The 16,037-nt window shown below is 46.8% G+C and overlaps 3 protein-coding genes and 1 long non-coding RNA gene across 5 annotated transcripts; 3 read left to right on the forward strand and 1 right to left on the reverse strand.

Annotated features, from left to right (window-relative positions):
- Positions 1–5,645: 5,645 nt before the first annotated feature.
- LOC120653246 (protein PXR1-like) lies at positions 5,646–6,374 on the forward strand. Its single transcript, XM_039931023.1, has one exon. The coding sequence runs from the start codon at positions 5,646–5,648 to the stop codon at positions 6,372–6,374; it is 729 nt and encodes a 242-aa protein (XP_039786957.1).
- Positions 6,375–7,209: 835 nt separating this feature from the next.
- On the forward strand, positions 7,210–10,349 carry LOC120654911. The gene is made up of 2 exons (XR_005667214.1): positions 7,210–7,553; positions 9,961–10,349. It is a non-coding gene; the product is annotated as an uncharacterized LOC120654911 (long non-coding RNA).
- LOC120654909 (indole-3-acetaldehyde oxidase) lies at positions 8,494–9,965 on the reverse strand. 2 transcript variants are annotated; one of them, XM_039932592.1, is made up of 3 exons: positions 9,185–9,682; positions 8,999–9,097; positions 8,494–8,888 (listed from the first exon to the last, which is right to left on the reverse strand). In XM_039932592.1, the coding sequence occupies exons 1-3, from the start codon at positions 9,269–9,271 to the stop codon at positions 8,655–8,657; spliced, it is 420 nt and encodes a 139-aa protein (XP_039788526.1). In that variant the 5' UTR covers positions 9,272–9,682; the 3' UTR covers positions 8,494–8,654. The 2 variants fall into 2 exon arrangements, with proteins under 2 accessions (XP_039788526.1, XP_039788525.1); XM_039932591.1 differs by having other exon boundaries at positions 8,874–9,097; positions 9,185–9,277; positions 9,483–9,965.
- Positions 10,350–11,699: 1,350 nt separating the features above from the next.
- Positions 11,700–12,242, forward strand: LOC120653247. Its single transcript, XM_039931024.1, has one exon. The coding sequence runs from the start codon at positions 11,700–11,702 to the stop codon at positions 12,240–12,242; it is 543 nt and encodes a 180-aa protein (XP_039786958.1).
- The last annotated feature ends 3,795 nt before the right edge of the window (positions 12,243–16,037 follow it).

The following is a 16,037-nucleotide window of genomic DNA, read 5'->3' on the forward strand; positions in this document are numbered from 1 at the left end:
TGTTGACAATTAAAATTGGCACCAACCGGTCTGACCGAGCGGTCTGACCGGTCGAGGCACCGTGGCCTGTCCAGCAGGGACCGACCGGTCGGACCGGTCCAGGTAGAGTCCAAGTACAACTAGGATTTTTCATATATTTAGATATATTTAGATATGTAAACAGGATTTCTTTCTTGCGGGATAAGTCCATCCCACCCTATAAATATAAAGGTTCACGGCCGATTAGAATCCAATCGATCAAAAAACACATCAATACATTACTTTTATTTATGTTTATTATTTCTATTTTTATCTCCAAACCCTAGCTCCTTCCAACCCTTTTCTGCTGTTCTTCCTTCGTCTCCGCGACGTCTGAAGGCGTTCTAGGTGGCCTGCCGATCCTAGAACAACCCTACGTGCGCCTGCCCTGACGGTGTCCCTCCCGGGCGAGCGTTCGTCGGACTTCGACATTCTTCGCCGGCGAACCGGTCTGACCGGTCATCCTGACCGGTCTGACCGCCTTGAGCATCGGCGTCGCATCTGTGCCGTCGCTCGTTGTACGATCGTGCGCATTCGTGTGTGTTGGCCCTAATTTTGCGCCAACATATTTGGCGACTCCACTGGGGAAGAAAGATCTTGTTTATTTAAACCGATCTAATCTACTCCACATACTACCATGGTGAAGCTGTCAAGTAGTGATGTTGATGCCAGCAACATCGTTAGGCCGACTCCTGATCAACTGTCGGCTGAAGATCGTCAAGCTTATGAAGCCTTCATCAAGGAGTGCGAAGAGGAGAACACACGTCGCAAAGAGAAAGAAATCGAAGAGAAGCGTCAGTGGTTCTTGTCTCACTTCTCCAGGAACCGGAAGGGTGAAGTCTTAAAGGATAAGGAGGTGGTTATTTTTTCGGATGAAGAAGAACAAGCCAAAGCAAATAATAATGTAAGTACTTCAGCATCGCCTGATATTTTGGAGCAATTTACTCAATTAATGGTTGATGGTCAAGAAAAGATGCTTGCTACTATTCAAAATATGATTGATAAGTCTTTAGGAAAGCAACCCTTGGCCAATAATAGTAGTGCTCATATGTCTAGTGTTGCTGGTACTTTTCAAAATCACTCTATGCCTCCTGAATCATCGGCGATACCTGCACCACAGTACGGCATGCCGATGAATTTTTATGATGGTCAGAAACCTCCAGAGCAATACGCGAATGGAATGGTCAGACCGGTTGCATAAACCGGTCAGACCGGTCTCGGTGGACCGGTTCCAACCGGTCAGACCGGTTTCCCGACCGGTCAGACTGGTCCTGGCGCTCTGGTGGCGTATCAGTCGTCTCCTGAACCTATTACTAGTATGCCTCCTGTTCAAACTGATTTTAGCCGAACAAATGGGTTTACTGGTTATGGTGTTCCTCCATACGCCACTATGACTTATAATCCGTATACTATGCCTCCCAAAGTCCGAGCTATTCATATGGTGCAATGCCAAACCATGGTTATTCGCAGCAAACACCATATACACAGCCGAATCATGCACCGCAAATGCCGAATAGTTCTAGCGCCAATGTTCAGAGGCCAAATGATTCTTATTTTAATCAAATAGTTGAGAAACATAAGAAAGATTTGGCTGTTATGTTTAAAGAGTCTTTCAGCATAGAACTTAAGGATAAAACTCTTGTTTGTCAAAAACCATATCCTGAGAGTTTTGATTCCATACTATATCCTCAGAATTTCAAGGTCCCTAAATTTATTAAATTCACTGGAGAGGATAGTAGAACTACACGGGAGCATGTTAGTCAGTTTAATTCACAAATGGGAATTTATGGGAGTCTTGATCATTTGAAAATTAGAATGTTCCCTTTGTCTTTATCTGGCACAGCTTTTTCATGATTTTTGGCATTAGCTCCTAATTCTGTGCAAACTTGGTCTCAATTAGAGCATAAATTTCATGAGCATTTTTTCAATGGTGATAATGTATTGAGGCTATATCATTTAACATCGGTTAAGCAAAAACGTGATGAATCTGTTGCTGAATTTGTTAGAAGATTTAGAGATATAAAAAACCGATGTTATAGTTTGGTTATTTCTGAAAAGGATCTTGCCGAATTAGCTCTTAATGGTTTGAGATATCATATTAAAGAAAAATTAGAAGGATATGAGTTTCTAACCGTTAATCAAGTGTTGCAAAGAGCTTTGGCTCAAGAAAGCCGAAGTAAAGATGCAAAATTTAAACCCGATCATCTTAGTATGCATATGCTACAAGGAGAATCTTCAGACGATGAGGGTAATGAAGTATATGCTGCTGAATTTGTATGGTCATCTAGTGATAAGCCCAGCACTTGTACTTCTTTAAAGCTGATTTCTAAAAATCGACAAGATGAGATTAAATTCACTTTTGATGTGACAAAGTGTGATAGAATTTTTGATGAATTGGCAAAGCTTGGGAAGATTAAGTTCTCTCACACTATTCCATCAACAGAGGAATTGAAGCGGCGTGCATATTGTAAGTTACACAATACTTTTTCTCATGCCACTAATGATTGCAATGTTCTTCGTAGACAAATACAATCGGCTATAAATGAAGGACGATTGGTTGTTCCTGTGATGCAAATTGATCAAAATCCTTTTTCCGTTCATACACTTGAGTTGTCAAATCCAAAAGTATTGATTCGGCCGCATCAAACCGAATCGACTAAAGGGAAAAATGTGGTGGTTGGTGAGGAAAGGCATGAGAAAAAGATGTTGCAGAGCAAGACTCCTCGAGTTGCAATAGAGGCTTCAACGCTTGGGGGGCAGGACAAGGAAAAAGGGGCCGATAGCGAGTCGACCGGTCTGACTGGTTCAAAAGGCGGTCTAACCGGTTCGACCGGTCTGACCGGTCATGGGACCGGTCTGACCGATGCGCCCAGTAAATCTGGGAACTCCTCCAAAATCAAGACAAGGCCGAGTTTTAAGGAATTATTGGCCAAATATGAGAAGGAAGGGAGTGCTCAGAGATATAAGGGGCCACCAAGCGAAGTCAAGGATACGGGATTATCGTCAAGACATCAAGAGCAATCGAGTCAAGGTAATTATACTTCATCTAGTGGACCGATTGCTCCATGGTATTGCTGGTATCCTTACTTTTATACACCTATAGATTATATTAGGATGCATATGCAATAATATTATATTCAATATCCTCCTATGTATCCAAATCATGCATTACTACAAAGACCGATTGTTGCTAGCAATAATCCGGTCAAGCAAGATGTTGATTGCAGCAAAGAGAATGAGAAGCGCAAGGAGCAAGATTCAAAATATTTACAGCCGAGGTGGTGTCCCTCAGGCTTGTCTCATACTCAGAAGCGAAGGCTGCAACGTATACGCAAAAAGGAGGCAATGGAACAACAAGTGGAGGCCGTGCCAAAGACGTCAGCGACAATGAAGAAGGTGTGGCGACCCAAACAAGTTGTTTCAACATCGACTTGAGCAAAACATGGCCGATAATTGTTTATCGCCTTTAGTACAAAAAATGGCCGATATAGTGTTAATCATCGCCCTTAGACAATTTTGGCTTAGAAGAATATTTTTTGGCAAGCAAGCTTTACCAAAAAAACAGGGGGGCATATGTTGACAGCCAAAATTGACACCAACCGGTCTAACCGAGCGGTCTGACCGGTCGAGGCACTGTGGCCTGTCCGGCAGGGACCGACCGATCTGACCGGTCTAGGTAGAGTCCGAGTACAACTAGGGTTTTTCATAGATTTAGATCTGTAAATAGGATTTCTTGCGGGATAAGTCCACCCCACCCTATAAATATAAGGGTTAGTTGGATCCATGCCACTACAACTTCTTAAAGTTGGATTTCATGTTGAAATCCATGCCATTGAGTGGCATAATTTTCAACGTGAAACCCAATTTCACGGAGTTGTGGTGGCATGAATCGAATTTTCCCTAAATATAAAGGGTCACGACCGATTAGAATCCAATCGATCAAAAAACACATCAATACATTACTTTTCTTTATGTTTATTGTTTCTATTTTTATCTCCAAACCCTAGCTCCTTCCAACCCTTTTCTGCTGTTCTTCCTTCGTCTCCGCGACGTCTGAAGGCGTTCTAGGTGGCATGCCGATCCTAGAACAACCCTACGTGCGCCTGCCTTGACGGGGTCCCTCCCGGGCGAGCGTTCGTCGGACTTCGCCGTTCTTCGCCGACGAACCGGTCAGACCGGTCATCCTGACGGTCTGACCGTCTTGAGCATCGGCGCCGCATCTGTGCCGTCGCTCACTGCACGATCGTGCGCATTCGTGTGTGTTGGCCCTAATTTTGCGCCAACAATCCGGTAATAAGATTCAACTTCAACCTTTCTCAGGTTCAGCCGACCTGCGCGCTCGATTTATTCAGATGCTTGCTTAGTCGCTTTGTTCCTATTGTTCCTTTAGATGCCATTCCTTAGCGATTGAAATACCTACCAGTCCGTCATTTCCATGGGCCTGTCCAGAACACGGTTTCACTATTTGTGTGCCAATATCTTAGTACGACAGACTATCGTGCAATGGGAACGTGGATGACATATTAGTACAAGACCACTCTGATGGGCAGATTGATCTCTAGGAAACTTCGTGTCAAGATGTCATTGATACAAACATGATTTATCAAGTACAGTACATAGCAAGTTCGTTTTATACTGACTGAAAGCTATAACTGCAGGGAGTCCCCTCATCACACTCAAGATGGGGAAAGAGAAAGAATCCACCAAGGTGAGAGAGGAAGAAAAGAAGAAGGGTGAGGTCTACCTCAAGATCAAGACCAAGGACAAGTCATCAGGCGACGAGAATGAGAAGAAGAAGGTTGAGATAGAGATCGACGCCAAGTTTGTTGAAAAGGAAGATGTTTTTTTGCGACCGTGCCTGAGCACATTTTTCATTAAGAAGAAATCAGTTACAGACACAATCTTGATGCGGCCAAGCAGAGCTTGGCCAACACAAGAGCACAAAGGACTAAAAATAGAGAAACACTAAAAAAATAACACACACAAATGCGAAAACACAACGACAACACAAACAGCAGCAAAACAATACGGAGATAACAAAGGGCACGGCCCACAACACTAGCCAGAACCCTACAACTGAACCTGTTAGCAGAAACAACAACGCCTAGGGTGCAAAGGTCTATGGCCTAACAACGGTGGCAAAGCATCCACCTGAACAATCAACCACGACGGCAAAGCATCCACCCGAAGCAAGCTTCAACCAATACGACAGCGGTGGCAAAGCATCCGCCAAACCAGAACGGCGGCAAAGCATCCGCCAGCGAAGAGAAACCGACGACCAAGCGACCGAAGACCAAGTGCGATCCGGACGATGCTGATGCAATGAAGCGAAGGCAGGCGCAGAAGTAGAAATTCTCCGATGAGAGCAAAAGACCACCACAAGCCGAGCTTCCAAGACAACGCCTCCAAGAAGGAAATGACACCACAGGCGCCGTCGTCGTCCGACCAACATGGTCTAGGTTTTCACCCGGAAGACAGGCAGGAAAGGGAGAAAAGGGGCAGAAGGATGATGCCTTCAAGAAGGTAAACGGCGCCCGAGGGCGTCGTCGTCATCGGTCCGCAAGCGGAACCACGGCTTTCGCCACCACCCCTTCCCAAACCCAGTGTCGACAGCCGCCACAGCGCAAATGAGCCCGCCGGCCGGCACCCCGCCTCAGATGGCGCCCAGGGAGGGCCACCAGCAACCGCACCCAGAGCCGAGGACCGATGTTAAGCTTCACAAATCGGAAACCACAGGGTCGGGATCCAAGTGCAAAGAGGCAAAGAAAGATAAAGAGAAGAAGAAGGAGGAGGAAGATGGTGATGATGTGAAGGCGATAAAGAAGAAGGAAAAATCTGATGTGAAGGGTGATAGTAAGAAGAAAGAAAAGCATTGTGAAGAGGATGTTGAAGGCAAGAAGAGAGACAAAGAAAAGAAAGAAAAGCATTGCGAGAAGGACGTTGAAGGCAAGAAGAAAGACAAAGAAAAAAAAGAAAAGAAGAAGGATAACTCTGACAATTTGGAAGATATTAATAAGAAAGAAGATGATGGTAAGGAGGATGCCGAAGGCAAGAAGAAACACAAAGAAAAGAAAGAGAAGAAAAAGGATAAATGTGAAACGGTGGAAAGAAAAATGGAGGAGGATGTTGGTGAGGATGAAGAAGGGACGAAAGAGAAAAAGGATAAGTCTGATAAGAAGAAAGAGAAGAACAGTGAGGAGGAAGCGGGTAAGAAGAAAGACAAAGATAAAAAGGAGAAGAAAAACAAGGCTACCAAGGAGAAGGCAAACGATCCTGTGAAGCTGAAGGCAAAGCTGGAAAAGTTAGATACTAAATTGAAAGACATACAAGCAAAGAAAGAAGACATCCTGAGGTAGCTGAAAGACCTCGAAGAGGGTGGAAAGGGAAAGGATATCGAGGAGAAGCCCACACAGATATCGAAAGAGCCGGAAAACAGAGACACAGGCTCTGGACGAGAGTGGCAAGGTAAAGTCCATTGAAGAGAAGCCTACACAGTTAGTGGAACAGGGTGGAGATCACAACTCACAAGGCTAGGAGGAGAACCCTGTTGCGAAAGCCTCTGATCCTCTAAAGCTGCATTAGCTGTTCATGTAACCAAAATGCTGATCTGGATTGCACGGATTCAATACGTCAAGGTCTCAAGGACATGCATAGAGCTTTTTTGTAAGGGTGCGCAATAATTCTGATCTGGGCTGTGCCATATATTTTCACGATGTACGGAGAACATATAGACATATAGCTTGACAGTGTAAAGGTTTTCGTCTTTTTGGAGTGTTCCTTCTCCAGGGATAATAATACTAATCTGCAATATTTCGCTATGTGAATAAGGAACGTACATAATGTTGTCATACTTGTAAGCTATTTGAACTGTGATTCATATTCATTATGAGAAAACCATACACCATAGGCTCAATTCTACTGCTATAACTATATTCCTTTCTGCTACGCATGGTTTAAATGGCGTCGCCAGGCGCTAAATTTTTCTGGGCGTCTCGTTCGCCTTGACCTACGCACGTAAGGCGTACGCCTTTCCCGATTGGGCGTCCCCTTGTTGATTTGGCGTCCCAGCGACGCCGAGGCGGCTCTGGCCGCGGCAAAAAAGAGAAGAACATCCCGCGTGAAAAAAACAGGGGCCGCGGCAAAAAAGCGGCGCGCGCGGGAGGAAATCCATCCCGCGTGGAACATCCCGCCTCGCCCTGCAGCGCGGGAAGAGAAATCGAGGGCGTGAGTAAAGGGTGCGAGGTAGGGAAGAGGGGGAGAGGGGAATCAGACTTTCCAGAGTTCCAGAGGCCAAAGCCGCCGGAGCTCTGCCCCTACCGGCCTACCCTGTCCGGCGAGATCCAGCCGCGCTGCATCAAATCCCCGCGAAGAACGGGCGCGCAGCCCAGCCGGCGGCGCTGCACATCTCTGCTCGTCGTGTGCCCGCCCTGCAGCAGCTCGATTGGAGCCCAGCTGTCCTCCAGATCGAGCGGTACTGCTCCACCCTTCCTCCCTACCGGCTGCCAGATTCAAGTTGCCTTCCCGCAGGCCCTCAGGTCCAAACTCCCTTCCTGCAGACCCCCCAGCTCCGACCTCCCTTCCCGCTGGGCACTTGCAAGCAGAGATACGCTCTTCCTCCTCTCAGTCTCCCCTCCTCTGCTATATATATATATATATATATATATATATATATATATATATATATATATATATATATATATATATATATATATATATATATATATATATATATATATATATATATATATATATATATATGCTACTTTTTCACCGCCTATTCTTCTATAATGAGATCAAATATTCTATGGGTGTTTCTTCTATTAGCTTATTGACTTTTATCAGATTCGATAAAAAATAACATGCAAGTAAAATTCATATAATCTATTTCTCTCACCATGCAAACTATATATCCACAGCATATAGGAATTTATTATATCAGACGCCACATCACTATCCACTAGGATAATCTATTTCTGTCTTCCATCGATTTTCTGTGAATGTTGCCATGCAATCACTTTAGTGCTTCTACTTACAAATTTCAGCTTAAAGTTTTATTTAAAAAATTCCGCAGCAACGCTTTGGGTATCACCAAGTTTGCCTGATTGCTTGTGCCTTTTGTTGGTTTGTGCATATAAAACAGAGCACATCTCATGGTCACTGTACCATCCTCTGCTAATTATGCTTATTATCTTCTGGATGCCTAAGCTAAGTATTGGTAATATTAAGAACTGATTAGCTTCTGAATTTGTGGTATTATATGTTTAAGATGTTTGTATGGTGTCGCCTAGGCGTCCGCCTTACTCGCCTAGGCATCCAGAAGGGGTCGCTCGCCTCGCCTCGCCTTACCGCCTTTTAAACTATGCTGCTACGTTCCATAATAGTATGCTATCATCAGTTTCCTAGAAACGAAAATGAGGGACCAAAGATTTACACCAAAGGGGTCATTTTTTTTTCTCCCTATTGATTCAATGATACACAGCCCTCCTGCCTAATAATCTAGAAAAAGAATAGACTGAACCTTGTGATGGCATATATGTCTACTTATATGAATATACACTACTAAAGGTGTTGGGGTAGCACGTGCCGACTGTTAAGATTGGTTCTTTACTTGGAACTCATCACGCCCTCCAAATACCTCAGAAATAACCAATCCCTTGAACAAAGGCTCCTTCAACTTGAAAAGTATCAAAGTAAACACAAATGGAAGCAGCCAACGAGTAATGTTCACCAGATACATAAACAAATTTTGTTCTGGTTCCTGTCTCTCTCTGTATATGGACGTATGTACATATCATAGCTCTGCTGTGCCATTTCTCAAGGGAGAAAAAAAAAATGGGTCTGCTGCCTGCAAGGACTAGGAGAATGAAAACCTGTGACCGACAACTCAATTCATCAAGATGAAACAGGATATTGCAGTTTTTTAAAGCAAGAACACCAATTAGAATACATTCACAGCTCATAAGTAGCACCCTGCACCCACCTGACCCAAGTCCACAGCAGGGTTTAAGCTCTGGCCACAATCATATATAAGATCACATCGCAAAATTGTGGTGGCTCCAGTGAGCAGGTCGATCTCTACCTGCAATGTTCAAAATGTTGACTAATATCAGTCTACTGTTCTGAGCAGTGTATTAAAAACTAGGCTTTAAGTGTAAAATGAAGATACCTCACTTGCGGCAGCTCCATAGTTTAGATAAGTACCAGAAGGCCCAGGAACGTAATATTCTCTTGCTGATAAGTCCACACCAATCATCTGTGCCTACATATTCATGATTGCAATATTTTATACACTGATCACAATACTGTGGATATGCAAAACCGGTAATGCTTAGCTCTCATACAACAAAGATAATCAAAAAGATTAACTGTAAATAATATAAATCTTTAAAGTTGAGTGGAGAAACCCCCTGGAGGTGCAACAATCGTTCCGATAAGATTTCTTAAGAAGACAAAGCAACTAGTACCTTTAAAATTAGTTCGTCCCATGACATGTTCCCTTGCTTTTCTTCGAACTGCTCCTTTCCTGGCTTCAGTCTGTCGACCAAGATATTGCAGGCTTGACGAACTGCTTCACAGCTAGATTCTGATGTGGTACTCCCTGTGGTCCACCCTCCCTGTACTACACTTAATGTATCTGCTTGAATGACTCTAATTCTCTCCAAAAGGTCTTGATTTTGATCACTCCATAGTTTTCTGAGAGCAAACGCTACCATCCGCTTCACTTTTGTCCAAAGCCCCTGACCTAATTCAATGCCTCCAACTTCAATGGCAATAGAGTCATCATTAAGAATAGATACTTTTCCAGGTGTTGGTCGTGATAATACTTTGTGTACCGTTGGCACAAATGAAATGCCTCTCTTTTTCCACTTGTTGTTTATGTTGAAAGACTGAATCATTTCGACGCGGCGCTGATAACTTTCTGATGCTGTCAATTGCTCACAGATGGAGTTAAGCGTATAGCCCACGTCATCTTCTGCACACTCACTGTGAAATAAAGCAAGGCTCTCAACTGCATGCAGATTTATGCGTCGAACCAAATTAGCATCAGTTGAGAGCACGGAGGCAACATGCTCAATAATAGCTTCAGCAACATAGGAACCTTGCACCTCTCGGGGACCTCGCATTGCAGACCTTGTTGCAATATTTGTTTTGCAAACCTTTGCATCATAAGAAAAGGCACCCAATTATATTTCTTCAGCATCTCAATGAAATTATGAGGGATTACTGGGCTAACATCTTTCGTTATTCCTGCATTTATGTATAAATCTACATGCAGTGCAGTAATTTTTCCATCTGATTTGAATCCGACTGAATAACATATTTTCATTGGATGCCGACCTCCAGTCATTATTATGTCAGTCTTGCAAGATACATTCGAACTGGACGATGCAACTTAAATGCAGCAAGTGCACAAGCAGTCGCCACCTATAAGTAGCAAACATTCAGTAGGATGACTGGATGAGTATTCCTTCAAGATGATTGCCATAAATAATGTATGACGATAGTCATTCAGCTTTACATTTGGTGCAAGTGGAACAATGTCAGGATGAATCAAATTGGACATATGGTATATCGAACCATAAAGCAGTTTGTGTTTCCATGTAAAAGAAGTACTGTGAATTAAGATTCATCTGCATAAAGCGCTGGTCAGCTCCAGTTGAGTATATGAATATAAATATACATTACAAGGGTATGGGCACGAAGCTGTACTCCACTATTAGAGCAGTTACAGCAACGGGCGAATCGCCCGCCACATCACCTGCACGTCTGAGGTGGAAGAGAGAGAACCATGCGCTTGTCGCCGCTTCCGTCGCCGAGCTCATGCACTGGTCATCCACTGATCATCCACTGCTCGGCCACTGTTTGTCCACTGTTCATTGTACTGTTGTACTGATTATCCACTATTCACCCGCGCGCAACCAGTGCAAGAGCCGAGCGGTCGCTCTTATTGGCCTTGCTCTTAGGAGCCATCATAGGGATCCGTGCTCCAGGAAAAGAAAAACACAAAAGGCACAAGTACTCCAGAAAAGTAGCTCAAGCTAAATGACTTTTGGCAGCAATGGCGGGACAGCAACAAATGTAACATGCTCTATAAAAAATCTGTCAGATTCCATCTTGTGTGGGACCAAATTCCTAAGTGGAAAACAACAGTAAAATATTAATGGGACTTCTATAGTTAAACAATGTTAATTCCAACTGGGTAAAAAACAATGTTAGTGTCATGTGGGGGCACGTCTACCAGCGACGTGGCCGCACGGAGGGCGCCAACAAGGCAACAGCCGCCGGCGAAACAGGAGCACAAGGCGCAGGATCGGCGCCATCAGGTGGCTGAGCTAAGATTAAGGAGTGATTGTAGGGATTTGTTCCTAGTGTTCAGCCACCAAAGGCTATTTATTTGGGATGTACTGCAACTGATTACAGCAATTAAGATCAATCTATTTCTCCCACATCTCTCTGTGCTCTCTCAATCTCATCCCCTTCACCATTGCACGATCGGAGAAAAGCTCCGGCGTGCTTACCTCCTCCGGCTACGAACTCCGTAGTCGAGGGCCCGCTGTCTTGGCGTTGACGCCCTTCACAACCTGGTATCACGATCCAGGCCTTCCTCGCCTCACCGCCCACCTTCGCCACCGCCGCCGCCACGCTCCTCCACCCCGCCCATTCCACACCATACCGCCGCCATGGGAGACGACAACACCTCCCTGCAAACTACCTTGGAGACGCTAGCCACCTCCCTCAAGTCTCTGCAGGCCTCTGTCGAGGCTAACTTGCTGGCGATCCAGTGCCTGCACGAGGCGCAGTTGCCGCCATCTTCTTCCTCGTCCGGCAACAGGTTCGCCTCTGGCGAGCATCATCAAGACCGCCCACCTCGGTTCCAGAAGCTGGACTTTCCCAAGTATGATGGCAAGACGGACCCCCTCATCTTCATCAACAGATGTGAGTCTTTCTTCCGTCAGCAACGCATCGCCCCGGAGGAGCAGGTATGGATGGCGTCCTACAACATGGACGACGTCGCCCTGCTCTGGTTCATGCAGATTCAACAGGAGGAGGGTACCCCCTCATGGCGCCGCTTCACCGAACTCCTCAACCTCCGGTTCGGGCCACCGCTGCGATCCAACCCCCTCGGCAAGTTGGTGGCCTGCAAGCGGACGAGCACAATCATCGACTACCAGGGCCGGTTCGAGGCACTACTTCCCCGCGCTGGCCATCTCTCTGAGGCCTAGAAGGTGCAGATCTTCGCCGCAGGGCTACAACTGCCGCTCAGCCTCGACGTGGATATCCACAACCCGCAGTCCCTCCCCGTCGCCATGAGTCTCGCCCGCAAGCTGGAGCTCCGCGACTAGTGCGTCGTGGCCGCCGCACCTGCGCCGCGCCCTTCCCGCGACCAGCACCAAGGCATCCTCCCGGCGCCAGCACCCTGCCTGGCCCTGCCGGCCCCGGCCACGGCCACTGCACCGCCTGCGCCGACGACCATCGTGGAGGGCCGCCCTGTCAAATGGCTCTCCCGGGCGGAGATGGAGGAGCGCCGCCGCCTCGTCCTTTGCTTCAACTGCAACGAGAAGTTCGGGCATGGGCATAACTGCATTTGTCAGCGGATCTTCCTCCTCGACTTGGCGGCCGGCGACGACGAGCCGGTCTCCAGTGAGACGATGCAGGTGCGCATCACGATGGGCGGCGTTCCCCTCTTCGCCCTCCTCGACTCAGGGTCCACCCACAACCTCATCGCCACAGAAGCCGCCGCGCGAGTTGAGTTGCCGCCCATCAGCCCTGGTCAGCTGTGGGTCACGGTGGCAAACGGAGAATGCGTTCGGTGCCCCGGTGTGTATCGCGACACGCTGTTCTCCATCGACAAGGAGTCCTTCACCGGCGACTTCTTCGCCCTTCCACTGGCCGGGTACGACGTCGTGCTGGGCACCCAGTGGCTCGCGGCACTCGGGACGATCCTGTGGGACTTCGGCGCCCGCACCATGTCCTTCTGGTGCGGCGCACGCCGGATCCACTGGCATGGCCTACCGGGCCCGACGAGCCCAGTGGTCAAGGCCTGTGTCGGTGCCGACCTCCTCACCCCCATCCTTGACGAGTTCGCCGCCGTCTTCGCTGAGCCTTCCGGCATGCCGCCCGCCCGTGCCCGCGATCACGACATCACTCTTCTTCCCGGCGCTGCACCAGTGGCCGTACGCCCCTACCGCTACCCCGCGGCACACAAGGACGAGCTGGAACGGCAGTGCGCCGTCATGCTCGCCCAGGGCATCATACGCCGCAGCTCCTCGGCGTTCTCGTAGCCAGTCTTGCCGGTCCGCAAGCCCGATGGCTCTTGGTGCTTCTGCGTCGACTACCACGCCTTGAACACCATCACGGTCAAGGATGCGTTCCCGATCCCGATCCCGATGGTGGACTAGCTGTTGGATGAGCTGCGCCGCGCCCGCTTCTTCGCCAAGCTCGATCTCTGCTCAGGTTACCATCAGGTGCGGATGTGGCCCGAGGACATTGCCAAGACCGCGTTCCGCACCCACGACGGCCTGTACGAGGTCCTCGTCATGCCGTTCGGCCTCTGCAACGCGCTGACAACACTTCAGGCGCTCATGAACAACGTTTTGCATCCGTTCCTATGCCGATTCGTCCTCGTCTTCTTCGACGACAACGGGCGGGGTTGTGTAGTTGTGATACCCCGCTTGTGTAGTTGAAATTGGTTAAGGTCGCGGTGTGTGGCTCATTTCATTAAGTGTTTGAAAGTACTAGCCACATGCCGAGAAATATGGTAATCGGTAAGCTTAAATACCTGATTGGACCAGTGAGTGGGACGACTGCCACCCTCTTTGTAGAGGTTGGGTTTATATTTTTGTCGCGATGTACGGGTGCAGAGTGGTCGGACTCTATAGTCGGGGAGGGTGTCCCGGATCCATGGACTGGAAAGAAAGGGTAAAAGTAGCGTGGGTGAAAGCGAAGTCGATCCCCATGCGTGTGCGTTAGTTTCCCCTGGCCAGGTTGAAATTCGATTCAAAATCATCTGCCTCTCTCGGCCGTTTGATGTTTATTGTGATGCATCATGTACGAGTTTTGGCTGCGTCCTCATCCCTATCTTGGTTTAGCCGATACTACTCGGCCCTTGATATTTAGTGTAATGCGTCAGGTACGGGCCTCGGCTGCGTCCTTATGCAGGATCAGCGGGTGATTGCTTATGCTTCCAGAGCCCTCAAGCGGCATGAGGAGAATTATGCTACTCATGATTTGGATCTAGCCGCAGTTGTCCATGCATTAAAAATCTGACGACACTATCTTCTGGGTAATTCGGTTCATATATATTCAGACCACAAGAGTCTTAAGTATATTTTTACCCAGAGCGAGTTGAATTTGCGCCAGAGACAGTGGTTAGAGCTAATTAAGGATTATGATCTGGAGATTCATTATCACCCGGGCAAGGCTAATGTTGTAGCCGATGCATTGAGTCACAAAGCCAGTTGCAGTTGCATCTCAGCCATAGTGGTGTGTGCAACTCTATGTCAGGAGATGGAGAAATTAAATCTGGCTATTGTATCTGAAGGCACACTTGCCAATATTACCCTCACACCTAGGCTTCGAGACCAAATTGTGGCTGCATAGAAAAATAATGCAGGCATGGAAAAGATCAGACAAAGACTTATGGAAAATGACCCTAAGGCTGCATGTTTTCACCAAGATAGTGAGGGTGTCTTGTGGTTTAATAATCGCCTAGTGGTACCTAAAGATTTGGAGCTACAGAAGCAAACTCTTGATGAAACTCATCTTTCTAGGTATTCTATCCACCTAGGCAGTAATAAAATGTACCAAGACTTGAAACAACATTTCTGGTGGACAAAGATGAAGCGAGAAATTGCCAGATATGTATCGGAATGTGACACTTGTCAGAGGGTTAAAGCGAGCCATTTGAAATCAGCCGGCCCTTTACAGCCCTTGAGTATTCCATCCGAGAAGTGGGAAGATATCAGTATGGATTTCATTGTCGGCTTACCCAAAACTTCCAAGGGGTATGATTCGGTATGGGTTATTGTGGATCGCCTCACCAAGTCGGCTCATTTTCTGCCGGTAAAGACAACACATACGGCGAAACAATATGCTCAATTGTATATGGACCGTATTGTGAGTCTCCACGGAATTCCAAAAACAATCATTTCGGACCAGGGTACTCAATTCATTGCCCGGTTCTGGGAACACTTCCACGCCGCCCTTGGTACACAACTGATCCGCAGTTGAACATATCATCCTCAGACAGATAGCCAGACAAAAAGAATCAATCAGATTCTGGAGGATATGCTCAGAGCGTGTGCACTCAACTATAGCTAGAAATGGGATGAATGTCTACCTTTAGCCGAGTTTGCGTATAACAATAGCTATCAAGAGAGCATCAGAATGGCTCCTTTTGAGGCATTATATGGACGAAGGTGTAGGACCCCATTGAACTGGTCAAAAGCCGGAGAAAGGAACTTTTTCAGACCCGATATTGTTTGTGAGGCTGAAGAACAAGTTCGGGTTATTCAAAAAAAATTAAAGATTGCAAAATCCCGACAAAAGAGTTATGCGGATAAGAAACGTCAATCTGTCCTGTTTCAAGTGGGAGATCATGTCTATTTGCGGGTATCTCCAATGAAAGGGGTTCAGCGATTCGGCATAAAAGGAAAACTTGCACCCCGCTATGTTGGGCCTTTTCTTATCGTTGAGCAATGTGGGCCGGTAGCGTATCACCTGGAACTTCCTGCTCAATTACCCATGATTCATAATGTATTCCATGTCTCTCAGCTCAGGAAATGTCTCCGTGATCTAGAAAAGGTGATTGACATAGAAAAATTGCAACTGGAGCCCGATCTTATCTATCCAGAGTATCCAGTGAAAATAATGGATCACAAGACTCGGGTTACTCGGAATCAAACCAGCAATTTTTATAAAGTTCAGTGGAATAATCATTCCGAGCTGGAAGCTACTTGGGAAACGAAAGAATTTCTTCGATCCAAATATCCTGAGTTGCTACAAGCTCATCAAGGTAT

The sequence above is a fragment of the Panicum virgatum genome, chromosome 1N, assembly GCF_016808335.1.
Source record: "Panicum virgatum strain AP13 chromosome 1N, P.virgatum_v5, whole genome shotgun sequence".
NCBI classification, from domain to species: domain Eukaryota; kingdom Viridiplantae; phylum Streptophyta; class Magnoliopsida; order Poales; family Poaceae; genus Panicum; species Panicum virgatum.